The sequence below is a fragment of the Eumetopias jubatus genome, unplaced genomic scaffold (assembly GCF_037043125.1).
Source record: "Eumetopias jubatus isolate StellerSeaLion01/CBP00866 unplaced genomic scaffold, mEumJub1_p1.0 scaffold_5, whole genome shotgun sequence".
NCBI classification, from domain to species: domain Eukaryota; kingdom Metazoa; phylum Chordata; class Mammalia; order Carnivora; family Otariidae; genus Eumetopias; species Eumetopias jubatus.
Window position 1 is genome coordinate 89,705,704 of NW_028274811.1, and position 14,088 is coordinate 89,719,791.

Consider the following 14,088-nt stretch of genomic DNA (forward strand, 5'->3'; position numbering starts at 1 on the left):
TGAAATATATAAGTTGTGCTATAACAACAACAACAACAACAAAAAACAACCCTGGCGTCTACCGTGAGTGCTACACTATGCTTGGTGCTTGGTTTTATTTCTCCCTATATCCTCTTCAGGACTCTGAGAGCTGAGTTACATAGGATGAAGTTGAGACTCAGACAGACCTCAATCAAGGCCACACAGCTAGTTGCTGGCAAAGTCAGGATCTGAACCCACACTGCCTGCTTCCATGCCCTTTTGGAGCTCCCACTCTGCTTTAGCAAGTGTTTTGTTGTCTGGAAATTTTCATTTTTAAACATGTTTATATCAGTAAGTCCCCATGGAACAAAGGTGGTTGGAGAGTGTGACAAAGGGCACAGATGGAAAGAGGCCCTGACTGTGCCCATGTAGCAGACGCAACTGGAGCTCTGACCACATCCTTTCAGATGCCCTTATAATTTCTGTGCCCACCAGCAAGACTCCCAACAGGTGGTACCTGCATCCTTGTCAAAAATCTGCCCCTGGGCTTTAGAACCCGCTTTACCCGCATGAACTGTGGACCAGAAGTGCCTGGGAATTAACACATAGCTCCATGGGTTGGCCCTTCATCAATGTCTGCCAGGTGCTGGGATATAAATACACCAGCTCACTTACCATCAGCCAGGGGAATTCTGAGGTGTACATTTACCCCATTTTCTAAAACTTCCTGCAGGGTTACACTTCACCCACCCACTGGGATAGCTGGCTTAATAACCATCTCTTATTGGATGCCTTCCCCTCCTGGGTCACCTTCCCACTCCGCTGCTGGTATCTCTGCACCTCCCAAATGAACCACATTCCCTCAATCTTCATCTCAGGATCTGTGAGCTGCCCCAAGGCTCTGGATCCCAACCTCTTCTTCCACCCTGAGCATCTGGGCCCAGGCATTGTGCTCTCCCTTCCTGGCATCTTCCCTTTCCCTCACTACTGGCCCCTCTCATCAGAATTTAAATGCCTCCAAATCTCCTCAATTTAACCTCCTATCCCACTGTAGAGCTTATGATATTGCCTGTCTCCCTCCAAGCCCAAATTTGCTGAGAGAGTCATCTTCTTGCTCTCTTTACTTCTTTACTCCAATTTACTCATCAATTCCCCCGCCCCATGTCTGCCTTCCACCCCCACCACTCCACTCACTGTGCTTTCATCAAATTTCCATTACCTTCTTTGCAAAGTCCAGAAATCATCTCTCAGGCCATATCTTGTCATCCTGATGCAGTTGACCCTGCCTTCCTTCTGGAATATTCTCTTCCCTTGGCTTCTAAAGCATCATTCTCCTGAGTTTCTTCTGGTTTATCAGATTACTGTTTCTCATTCTTTTTTGCAGTCTTCTTTTCCCAGCTGGTACCTTAATGTTGGCATTCCTCAGGGTGGATGTAGGGCCCTTGTTTCACCTTATTTGGTCTATACTCATTCTTCATGTACTGACACCCCTCTCATGACTTCCATCACCAGAACCCTGGTTTGTCTCCAGCCTGGCCACTCAAGAGCTCAGTTTTAGACTCAGACGTCTCAGCATGGTGGCCCCACAAGCTCCTTCTTTCCCCAGGGCTCATCAGATGTACCTGTCCTCCAACCACTCAGCTCCCCAGGCAACAGAATTCTCTCTCCCCTCACAGGCACAACCACCCATGACCAAGACCTGTTGACTTTACCCCTAAATAGGTATCAAACCCCGCCCCTCTTCTCTATCCCAACAAACACTGCCATGTTTCGGGCATCATCATCTCTCACCTGGACAACTTCACGGCGTCCTCACTCATGCCCTGGTTCTACTCCTATCCACCCTGACTCTGCCCCCAGGGGGAGCTTTTTAGATCACAGGTTGGTTCTTGCCAACTGTCATGTCTTTTGAACCTCTCCAAGACTCGATGTCTTCATCCGTATCATGGGGCCAATAATGTTTACCTGGGAGGATTGTAGGGGGAATAAAATGAAACAATGAATGTAGAATAGGGTTTGTATACTGTGAAGGGATAGTGCTCTCGTGGGCAGTGAATGAGCAATTTTCAGGGCCTGAAGCGTTAGGAAGTATCCCTTGTGTTTGGTGTTGTCCATGGTGCTGAAAACCGGTCCGGCATCCTGAGGTTTTCTGCTTCCCTGGAATGCTGGCTGAAGACGTTGGTCCGATAGATTTTCTTCATTTACTACCTGGATTTATAAAAGATCACGGTGATTTATGGTTCACCATGTAAGTGGGAGGAATAGAAGCTAAGGGTTTAGCGTGAGGTTTCAGGAATTAGCTCCACTATTAACTAGTTGTGTTAATATCTGTTTCTAAGTTTTCTTATCTGAAAAATGGGGATATAATATATAAATATTAATTTGCTCCTAAGTGATTGGAAATTGAAATTTTATGACACCGTAACAAAAAGTTAGCACGGTTTCTACCCCTAAATAAACGTTACATTAACCTTAGTTGTTACCATTTTTAATAGGTGGCCTCCCTGTACAAGTAAGAAGGTTTTATCACCTCTCGGCAATTACAGAATTATTTGTTCTCCTCTGGGAGGTCAAAGAGGAAGGGACTATTTCTCTGCGAAGAAATGTCGAGGGGGGTGGTAGGCAAAAAGGCCTCATGTCCTCAGCAGTTCAGATTCAACTGGACACCCCTGAACACCTACCTCATCCTTCCAAGACCACTGTGAGGTGATTAATGTTAGTCCCATTTTATAGATTGGGAAACTGAGTCTCAAAAATGGGGAAATAACTTGCTGAAGGATACCCAGAGGGAGGAGAACCGAGCTTTCATAGACCGGAGGGTGGGCGGGCACCCTGGCTAGGGAGGCCCGTAGCGAGGGACTCGAAGGAGCCTCGCTCCCACCCTACTCGTGTCCCCTCAACTCGCGGGAGCGTGGGCGGTGGCGAGACAAAGGGGCGGGGGCGGGGCGGGGTGCCGGGAGAGAAGGCCGGAAGTGCGGCCAAGGCGGAGGCGGGAAATTTCCGCGCAGGGGGAGCTCGGGGATCGCGCCGACCTGGGTCCCTATCCAGGCGCTGCGTGCCCTTGGACAAGGGGCTTTCCCTCTCTGAGTCCCAGTTTCCTCCTGGGTAAAACTAGCAGAGGGTGTTCGCGGGGCTGGATTGAGTGAGATCTGACGGGCAACGCGCCCCGCCCGCAACAGGAGCGCAGCAAATGGGCAGGCGCACCGCCCCTCAGTCTCCTTGTCTGTGAAATGGGAACCGGGTCGAGGAGGGCGGGGAACCCAGGAGCCCCCGGACCTCGGTGAGGAGCGCGGGGCTAGGGGCGCCCCTCCCTCCCTCGGGCCTCCCTTTCCTCGCCGGCACCGCCCCCTCCCGGCTTCGGAGGCCGCCAGTCGGCCAGCGCGCATGCCCGGGGCGGGGCGCAAGGCGAGAGCGCGGAGCGGGCGCGGAGCACGGCGGCGCGGAGTCCGCGGGTCCGCCCGCCAGCCCCGCCGGAGGCAGCCGAGGCCGCTCGGGCGGCGGCGGCGGCGGCTGGAGCAGGAGCGCAGCGCGCCAAGGAGACGGAGAGGCGGCACTGTCGGGTAAGCTCCTAGTCTGCACTTGCTGCCTGCTATGGGCGGGCGACATCGACCCCATTCCTCGGCTCCCGGCCGCCCCGGAGCCGCTGTCCAGGGTCCTCGAACCACCTGGGTGGCGGGGCTCGCGCACCATGCGTGGCGTGTGCCCAGCGTGCGCCCGGGGTGTGTGTGTGCGCGCTCGGCCGGGGGCGGCGGGTGTCCATTTCCAGGCTCCTCGCCGGGGCGGGGCGGGGCAGGGCAGGGCGGGGGCGGGTCCCGCAGCCGGGGGCCGGGCACTGGAGGGGCTCTGAGGGCCAGCCAGCCCTGTGTGTAGGACCGGGACCCCACGCCCGGCCTCGCCGCGTGCTGCCGCATTGTTCAACAGGGCTGTGCGGGAGGGGGCGCTTCCCGCCACCGCGGGGAAGGGGGTCCGCCCGCGTTGATTCATCTCCCCCCCCCCCCCCGGAGCGAGCTCTGTGCTCGAGTGGCTCCACTGGAACCACCGGCACCACTGAGCACACTCGCTGTCGCACACTCAGTGTGGCACACACTCTGGGGCACCATCACACACCCCATCACACACCGCGTTCACACACCCGCATCTCCCGGTGAGGCCACGATCTTCACACACACACACACACACACACACACACACACACACACACACACACTGTGGCCCTTGGTCATTCCATCACACTCACACATGGCCACCTGTGCACCCACCCAGTACACCAAGTGGGAGCCTTGCGTATACACCCAGGCATAGCTACGCATTCACACCAGACATCGCCTATCACAGCACACTCAACTCAACAGTACTGCCTTATCACAACACACTCGCAGCCACCCTGCTCTGGCCTGCTTGTCCCTATTCACACTTGCTCAGGGTGTCCCTCATGTACCCCTAGACCCTGGAGTAGGCTGTGCACACACTTCCTCTCCCATCCTCTCCATCTCTTAGCTTGCTGCCTATCCCCTGCCCTCACTCAGCCCAAATGTGCACACCCCTGCAAGTCTACACTTGCCCTCCTGTGGATGAATGGATGGATGGTCTGGGGCCACTTCTGGAGAAAGGTATGGCTATCACCCTTTGTTAGACTCTTTGTCCCCTACAGCCACAGGCAGGAGGCTTTGCTGCCCCAGGGATACTAGGAGACAAGGGGCCAAGAGGGTGCGGGGCAGCGGACCAGGATTGTCAGACACACACACAGGCACATGCTCACACCTGCTGAAGCACTCCAAGCCTTTGTTGCTCTTGTCACACGGGAGGAGGTGTTTGCAGGTGCCTGGTAGCCCTGGCTTCATAGTGGGAAGAAATCCTAAGGAGAAGGAAAGGGCTGGCCAGGTCCCTGGGCCAGAATAAGCATTCACAGAGGCTGCTCTGCCCAGGAGTGGGGCCCATGCACCTGTGCACACAGCCAGGCCAGCTCTCTGTGAGGGACCCTGAGGCCATGTGGCCACACATGCGCACACCCACAGGGTCCAAGTGGCCCCCACAAGACATAAGTACATAAGCCATTCTGCACATACAAGTTGCATGTATACACACCAAGCTCTTCTTGAGCAGAATGCAGGAGCCAGGTCCTGGCTCTCCAGGCTGGCCTAAGCTGGCACGGACATCCACATACAGTGTCCACACTCCTCTGCATGCCAGGCGAGCTGGCCCACACACCTAGGGGATCGTTTCAACTTTTACCTCAATCAGGTCACATAAGCGTGCGAGTTCATCTGTTCATCTTGGTGGGTGTGTGCATGTGGGGACGCTCATGCTTCCTCAGGCCCAGGGGATTGGGAGGACCCTTGGCCTGGCCCCAAAGAGCAGAAAGGGGCTTTAAGAGCCAAGTGTCAGTGTCCAAAATCTTAGCTGATACAAGCAGGAAGAACCCAGGCTTTGGGTTCAGACACAACAGGCTTTGAACTACAGCCTCCTGCACCAGCTGTGTGCCCTTGTCAAGTCTTTTCTCCCTCTGACCTCAGTGTCCGCACCTGTGAATTGTGGAGTCCAGATGACCAAATGAGCCTGAGAGTGCTGGGCCCAGGGCTGAGCACACAGTGGGAGAGCGATGGAGCTGGGTTCCAGTGGGAGGGCTGGGCACAAGGAGGAGGCACCCCAGGCCTGGGCTGCCTCTTGGAGAAGTGGCTTGAGGATATTGAGGATCCCTCGAGAGCCAAGAAGCACCCAGTAGAACTGTGAGCAGCAGAGCCTCTGGGAACGGTGCCTTGGCAAATCTTAAACCCAGGGCTGGGCCAGCAATTCTAGATATAACTACATCCCTTCCCCCAATTCACAGACTAAGGCCCAGACTGTGGAAATACTCAAATTCATGGAGCAAGTCAATGACCAAGCTGGCGCCTGACCCCACATCTTTCTAATGCCCTGGCCAGGCTTCTCATCCCTACCCCAGACCTTCTTCCATGTCAGAGAACTGCACGCTGGGAACCAAGAAGCCAGCCTTTTCCAGGGGGGTTTTCAGAAGAGATGTGTTACCAGCTGGGCCATGCCTGCCTCTCTGTTTCCTCTTCTGGAAAATAAGAACACAGCACCTGCCTGGCAGGTGTATGGGGTCTGCACAGAGTAAACGTACTAAAGGCTTGCTGTGTGTGAGGTCACCTCCTACCCTTCTCAGCATCTAGGTCAAGGGTCAAAACTCAGGTGGCTAGGGGCGCCTGGGTGGCTCAGTCGTTAAGCATCTGTCTTTGGCTCAGGTCATGATCCCAGGGTCCTGGGATCGAGCCCTGCATCGGGCTCCCTGCTCCGTGGGGAGTCTGCTTCTCCCTCTCCCACTCCCCCTGCTTGTGTTCCCTTGCTCGCTGTGTCTCTCTCTGTCAAATAAATAAATAAAATCTTTGAGAAAAAAAAAACTCAGGTGGCTATAGGCCAGGCGTATAGCCTACATGAGGGGCTGGCTGTAAGAAAAAGGAGTCAGTGATTGATAGCAACGGGCCGTCAGCCCCAGTGTCCAGGACACCATAGGGAGGGGTGGAGATTGTGGCTAATTGGAGAGTACACCCCCATCCAAGAAGGCAGCCACTGCTTGGCTCCGGCTGACTGTTGCCACGCAGGAAGCATGCTCAGATTGCCAAATTTTAGTTTTCCCAGAGAATCTGGAAATCTGATTTTCACATGAAATCTTCTAATTTTAAATGTTGATCAGTTAACTCCTTTAAAAATTTCTTTTTAGCACTCTGGGTCAAACAAGCAGGTCTGAGGGCTAGATTCTGCCAGTTTATGCCTCTGCTACAGGCCGTCCTTCCCCTGCCCCCTCCTGGGAGCTCAGCTGGGCTCTGACAGGCGGAGTAGATAAAAACAGGCCTTCCATGTACACAGCCCAGCCCTAAAGTGAGCAGAGCCCTGCACACCCCTCATCCTCTCTAATCCTCACAGCAGCCTCGTGGGAGCAGGGGTGGCTTTGTCAGGGTCCCCAGTGAGGAGAAGGGACTTGCCTGAGCTCATAGAGCTTCTAAGTGGGGAACCGCCTCCTCTCCCCTTCCAACTTCACTCCAGCCACTCTGGCCTTTTCATGGCTGCCTCAGGCGCTACCTCCTCAGAGGGGCCTTCCTCGACCAGGTGTGTAAACCAGCTGCCCCCCCCATAGTCCCACAAGTACCTCAGCTCAGTTCCCAAAGCCAAGTGCCCCGTTGTCCTCTGCAAGACTGCTCCTACCCCAGTGTCCCCATTCTGGTGATGACCCCCATCCGCCCAAGTCCCATAAGCCCAAAGCCTGGGGGACATGGTGGTGAATAGTATCAGCTCAATCCCCATCCAGTGACTCAAGGTCTAGGCAGGGATCCAGTGGTATAAAGGGCAGAGTGACATGTGTCTGGTTAGGAGAACAAGAGGCCGTAAGAACTCCTAGGAAGCTGGTGGGCAAAGAAGCTCACCAGGAGGGGGCATTTGAACTGGAACCTGAAGGTTTAATGAGAGTCAGTCAAGAGGGTGCGTAGAGGCTGAGGTGAGAGAAGCTGTGAAGTCGTGGATGAGCCCAGAGAGGTTATAGTGTACGCACGCATGTGTGTGCCTGCACGTGTATGTGTGTGTGTTTGTATGGACTTTGCGGGAGTGCGTGCTGAAAGGTAAAGTTTAGCAGGTAAGTAAGTACACAGAGGCTTGGAAGCACATTATAGAACTGGACTTGACCCTAAAGGTAATAGGGAGTCATTAAGTTCCCCCACCCCGTTTTTAAAAAAAAGTAATATATGCACACGTGACCAAAATTTCATGCATCACAAAGGGGCATACCAAAAAAAAGTCTCTCCCACCTCCAGATCCTTGGTCTCACTTCCCAGAGGCAATTGCTACTAAGTTTCATGGGTTTCCTTCCGGAAATTTTCTTTTTATAAATAAACCCATATATGTGTATCTGTCTTTTTCTTGTCTGCGTACATGGAATCCCACTAGCCCTGGCTTTTTTCACTTAATTTATCTTAGGCATCTTTCCTCATCACTCTACACATTCTGATAGCTGTGGGGGGTTCCAGGTGGCTGTCCCATATTTCATGAACTGGCTTCCTGTTTTTTCTTTCTCATCACCAGCCATGTTCTCGTGTACCCTTGGTGCACCATCGATCCATCTTCAAGACCATTCCTGGAGGTGGGCTTGCTGACCTAAATGCCAAGTGCATTGTAAGCTTTTATAGGAACTGACAAATGTCCTTCCAAAAAGATTACAGCCAATTTACTTCCCTAGCAAGAGCAAGGAGGGGTTGGGGCCAAGGCGTAGCATGTTGGACCAACATCTTAAAAAGATCATTCAGTCTTTCGTTTAACAAATATACCTAGGGGGCTACTGCCTTACTATATGCCAGTTATTGTTCTCAACCCTGAGGGTATATAAGTAAATACCATGAAGTCCCCATCCTCCTGGAGCTGACATTCTAATGGAGAGACAAACCATAAGTAATAAACCACTGTATGTAATATATTAGATGGTAAATGGGTAATATGAAGAAAAGCTGAGCAAGGCAAGGGGGATGGAGAGTGCCCACCAGTGCTGGGGATGATGGGTTAGGGAAAGCTGCAGGGAGCAGACCATGCAGATTTCAGGAGGGAAAGCATTCCAAGCAGAGGAAACAGCCAGTGCGAAAGCCCCAAGGCAGCCTGTGTGACTGGAGCAGTGTAATCAAGAGGAAGTAGTAGGAGACAAGGCCAAGATCAGTGATGGCGCCAGAAGATCAGGGACACGTATGGAGTTTCCTTTTACTTGGCATGGTTTGGGGAGACACTGCATGGTTCTGAGCAGAAGAGGGAGGAGCTACCTTGGATCTTACTAAGATCCTTCCAGCTGCTGTGTTGAGAATGAACCGTATGTGTTGAAGGAAAAAGCCGGGATAATCCAGGTGGGAGATAGTGCGAGTTCAGCTCAGGAGAGTGGCCGGATTCTGGCTCTATTTTGCAGGGAGATCTGTTATGTTTTGCTGGTGGATGGGACATGGGGTGTGTGAGAAAAGTCAAGGGTGATTCTAGGGCTTTTGGCCTGAGCACTTGTGAGATGGCTTTGGGAAAGATGGTGGAGCAGGTTTGGGGGGAATCCAGTGCGCTAGGCACTCCGGCTGTGGATGTGTAGTAGGACGAAGTTGCTTGCAGATCCAGCTGCCTGCCAGAGCCTCTCCCTGCATGTTCCCCAGACACCGCAACACTCAGCCTGTCTAAACACAGCTCCCCTTTTCCCCAGATCTCCTGCCTCACACCCCCCCCCAACCCTGGCCAGAATCCTGCAGGCCACCCCTACTGCCTCCCCCTACGGCTGGCTGGCTCCTGTCAGTTTTCCCCAGGCTCTCTCAATTCTGCCAACTCTCTATTCCTTGGACCTTTACTGTGCCAATTCTCATCTAGATTATTGCAGAGAAGGGCTGGGTGAATGAATGAAGAATTGGAAGAACGAGAGGTTAAAGAATGGTTGGCTAGCCCCTCTCCTCCCGCCTCCACACCATCCCAGAGCAGTCTTTGAAATCTCACGTTTCAGACTATGTCCCTTCCTCAACTGTAAATCATTCACAACTCCCCGGGGCCTGCACAGACCAAAACTGTGGCCTACAGACATATTTTGTTTGACCCACATAGTGTTTTTCTTTTTTGATCTTGAATTAGGATATTTTACATTAAAGTTCTGGATCTCCTGCTACTCGCTGATACTACCAGGATGCATTTCTCCAGAACAGAATGTGGCTAGTGGAGGAGTGGTTCCCTCTGTAAACAGGGCATGCACTCTCCGCTGCTTTCCCTACCATTCCCTATTGTACTATACCCAGCCTGCTTCCCTCACTTAAATTACCTATCTGGCCCCTATGGCATCAGTTTGTGACCTGTGGCCTAGACGAAAAAAGCATAACTTCAGGGTTGCATGCTGTATGGGGTGGGCTGACAAGGAAGATGAAGGGTGCATGCTGCATGGGATGATGGTGGATGAAGTGGAAAAGTTAGACTGTGAGGGCACCTGGGTGGACAGACAGTCCATTAAGCGTCCAACTCTTGGTCTCAGCTCAGGTCATGATCTCAGGGTCGTGGGATCAAGCCCTGCATCAGGCTCCTGGCTCAGTGTGGAGTCTGCTTGAGACTCTCTCTCCCTCTCCCTCTGCCCCTCCCATGTTCTCTCTCTCTCTATTAAAGAAAAAATAAATTTTTTAAAAAAGAAAAAAAAAGTTAGACTATGGCCAAGCTGTGAAGGGCCTTGAATGCCATTTTAGGAAGTCTGACCTTTATCCAGAGGGCCATTGGAAGCAGAGAAGCAGGGGAGTGATATGGTGGGACAGGAGAGGACCAGATGGGGGCAGAGAACCCAGTGAGGAGGCCCAGATGCTTGGAGAAGGGTGGGAGGGAAAACACAGAGGCTCCTCCCCACTGGGTCTTCCCTGAGTCTGAGTCTGTTTTCTTTATGTTTCAGAACCAGATAGCAGCCTGGGGCACAAGTATGCTCAGGAGGGCAGTTGGGCAGTGCTGAAGACCCAGCCCGGCTCCAGCTTCTTTGAAAGAACTCCAGCCCCCCAGCACCTCAGCCCACAGCCCTCTGCTGCCCACAGGATGGGAGCCTGGGGGCTGGGAACCCAGCCATGAGGGACTGCTGCCCCTCCCAGCAAAAGGCCAGCCCTGCACCCTCTAGGCACAACCCTGCCCCAAGCTCAGGCATGGACTCTAGACACAGCAGCCCCAGTGGGGCTGGGGAAGGGGCCTCCTGTTCTGAGGGCCCTGGCGGGAGCTTGGCCTGCCCCTCCCTGACCTTCATCTCTCCCCAAGAGGCAGCTACCAAGGAGACATTGGGGGTACATGGAGCCTTGATCTCAGGGACACCAGAAGCCACCTTCTCTGGGAAGCCAGAGCCTGTGTCCTCAGCGAAAACTGATCCCTCATCCTTGGAGAACAGAAATCCTATGTTTTCGGAGAAGATGGATTCCAAGTCTTCAAAGCAGGCAGATTCCACTTCCATAGAAAAGGAAGATGCTGGGTCCTTGAGGAAGGCAGATCCCATGTTTATAGTAAAGACAGAGCCTACAGTCTTGGGAAAAGGGGATCCTGTGGCTTCTGGAAGGATGGATCCTGTGACCTCAAGAAAGGAGGATCCTGGATCCTTGGGAAAGGTAGATCCTGTGTGCTCTGACAAGGTGGATCCAGTGTCCCCAGGGAAGGAGGATCCTGTATCCTCTGCCAAATCGGATCCTGAGTTCCCAAGAAAGGAGGAGCCCAGGTATTCAGGAAAAGAGCTTCCTGTGGCCTCAGAAGAGGTGGCTCTTGCATCTGTGGGGAAGGCAGACCTTGTGTCCTTGGGAAAGAGAGATCCTGGGCCCTCAGAAAAGATGGATCCTGGGTCCTTGGAAAACACAGATTCTGCAACTGCAGGAAAGTTAGATCCTGGGTTCTTGGCAATACTGACTCCAGGGTCATCAGGCAAAATTGAGCCTGTGTCTCTGGGAACAGTGGCTCTGGGGTCCTCCAGAAGGATGGATCCTACTCACTTGGGGATGACAGATCCTGCATCAATGGGAAGTGCAGAAACTGGGTCCTCCACAAAAGAGGACCCTCAGTTCCTGGGGAAGATGGATCCTACCTCCTTGGGAAAGGGAGATCCCATGTCTATGAGAGTGATAAAAACCATGTCTGCTGGGCAGGTGGATGCTGTATTTTCAGGAAAGATGGAACCCACATCTTTGAAAACTGTGGCTGTGTCTTCAGGCAGGGTGGGTCAAGTTTCTTTGGGAAAGATGGATCCTGTGCCCTCAGGAAAGCCAGAGCCCTTGTCTACTGGGCAGGCAGAACCAATGTCTGTCGGAAAGACAGAAACTGTCTCATCACGAAAGGAGGACCCAATGCCTTCCACAAAGGCGGATCCCATTTCTGTGGGAAATACAAAAACATCATCTTCTGGAAAAGTGAATCCCGAATCGAAAGGAAGGATAGACCCTGTGCCCTCAGGTCCAGGGAATCCCAAATTCTTGGGGACAGCAGGACCCTCATCCTCTGTAAAAGCTGAGACAGTAACTGAGGGGAAAACAGATCCACTGTCCTCAGAGAAGGCAGGTCCTATGGCCTCTGGAATGGTGGGTCCCACAGCCTCAGGTAAGGCTGACCCCCTGGCCTTGGACAAGGTAGACACTGTGAGCAGAGGGAAGGCAGAAAGTGTTCCCCCTGGAGAAGTGGATTCTGTGTCTTCGGGAAAAGTGGCCCCCGTGATTCTAGAAAAAACAATCCTGGCATCCCTGGGAAAAGCAGAAGCTGTCCCAGAGGCAAAGGTGGGTCCTTTGCCTCCAGAGAAGGGGAATCCTATGAACTCCACAAAAGTGGATCCCAGGGCCTCAGGGAAGGCAGAACCCAAGTCTGAGGGCAAAGCAGAAACAAAGCCCCTTGGGCAGGAGGGCCCTGCTTCATGGGGAAAAGCAGAGGCTGCATCTCTGCGGGAGAAGCCACTGGCCTTGGAGAAAGGGGAGCCGGAATCCTCAGGAAAAGTAGACCCTATTGCCCCTGGGAAGGTGGAGCCTGTGATCCCGGGGCAGGCCGATGCTGGGCCTCCAAGAAAAGCAGAGTCCCTATCCTCGGGGAAGTTGCCCCCCCCGACTCTGGAGAAGGCAGAGGCCTCCTCCTCCAGGCAGTCAGATGGCACACCCTGCGGCCCAGGCCCTTCTCCCGCGGGGGCCGGTAGTGGCGGAGGCCTCTTGGAGCCAGTGCCCAGCACGGAGGCCTCCAGCCCAGGCCAGAAAGACCTGGTGGCCGCTGGGGCTGAGAGAAGCCCGGGCCCTGAGGCCACAGGGCCCCCACCCGGGCCGCGGACTCGTGACAACTTCACTAAGGCTCCGTCGTGGGAGGCGAGCGCCCCACCGCGCGAGGACGCGGGGACTCAGGCGGGCGCGCAGGCCTGCGTGTCTGTGGCCGTGAGCCCCATGTCTCCGCAGGACGGCGCGGGCGGCCCGGCCTTCAGCTTCCAGGCGGCGCCTCGCGCACCCAGCCCGGCGCCCAAGCCACCCTCGCGCCGGGACGCGGGCCTGCAGGTGTCGCTGGGCGCCGCCGAGACGCGCTCCGTGGCCACTGGGCCCATGACGCCGCAGGCGGCAGCGCCGCCGGCCGCGCCACCCGCCTTCCCCGAAGTGCGGGTGCGGCCCGGCTCCGCGCTGGCGGCCGCCGTGGCGCCCCAGGAGGCGGCTGAGCCGGTGCGCGACGTGAGCTGGGACGAAAAGGGCATGACGTGGGAGGTGTATGGCGCCGCCATGGAGGTGGAGGTGCTGGGCATGGCCATCCAGAAGCACCTGGAGCGACAGATCGAGGAGCACGGCCGCCAAGGGGCGCCCGCGCCGCCGCCGCCCGCCGGCCCGGGCCCGGGCGCCGGCCGTGCGGGCTCGGTGCGCGCGGCGCCCCCAGAGGGTCCCGCCAAGCGCCCGCCCGGCCTCTTCCGCGCGCTGCTGCAGAGTGTGCGCCGGCCGCGGTGCTGCTCCCGAGCCGGACCCACGGCCGAGTGAAATGCTCCCCTTTTGTACGCCCGGGTTTCCAACCTTTTCAGGCTCCCTTCTTGACCCTAAGATCCTGGAAGGGATCCCTTCGACGGGCGGGAGGCCCCCTGAGGGGTGGGCAGCCTCTAGGGCCTTCTCATCTTCTTCCCAGCCTCCTCCCCTGCCAAACTCACAAATGAACCCTCTCTACCCGGCCCATGGTCATGGGACCACGAACTCAGCCCCGACACACACACACACACACACACACACTCTCTCTCTCTCTCTCTCTCTCTCTCTCTCTCACAGTCCCTGTCCAGTTCTTAGCTCCACTCCTTCCCGGTCACACTGGATTACCTTGAGGATCTACTCAGCAGGCCCAGCCCTGAGAGCTGAGGCAGGCTCCTGATATGTCCAGGCTGGTAGGCTGAAGTGTTCAGTGGCTGCCTGGTCCCCAGAACGGGAGAGACTGTGTACAAAAGCTCCAAGTGTGCAAGGATTGGAGTGTGAGACCCCTGAGTGTGCAAGGCTTCAAATATGGGGCCCCTGGAAGAGTGTGTGTGTCCATGTGGTGGGCTGGCCCCCATGGCCCCGGGCATGTCTTGCATGCTGGTCGTCGTCCCCAACTCCTATCTCACCCTCATCTGGCCCAGCCCCCAGCCCTATCCACTCTCACTGGACA

At 55.0% G+C, this 14,088-nt stretch overlaps 1 protein-coding gene across 1 annotated transcript; it reads left to right on the forward strand.

The window, feature by feature from the left end:
- The first annotated feature begins 10,408 nt into the window (after nt 1-10,408).
- GPRIN1 (G protein regulated inducer of neurite outgrowth 1) lies at nt 10,409-13,436 on the forward strand. Its single transcript, XM_028102664.2, has one exon. The coding sequence runs from the start codon at nt 10,545-10,547 to the stop codon at nt 13,434-13,436; it is 2,892 nt and encodes a 963-aa protein (XP_027958465.2). The 5' UTR covers nt 10,409-10,544.
- The last annotated feature ends 652 nt before the right edge of the window (nt 13,437-14,088 follow it).

Coding starts and splice junctions, on each gene's coding strand:
- GPRIN1 (XM_028102664.2), top strand. CDS start 10,545: ATGAGGGACTGCTGCCCCTCCCAGCAAAAGGCCAGCCCTGCACCCTCT.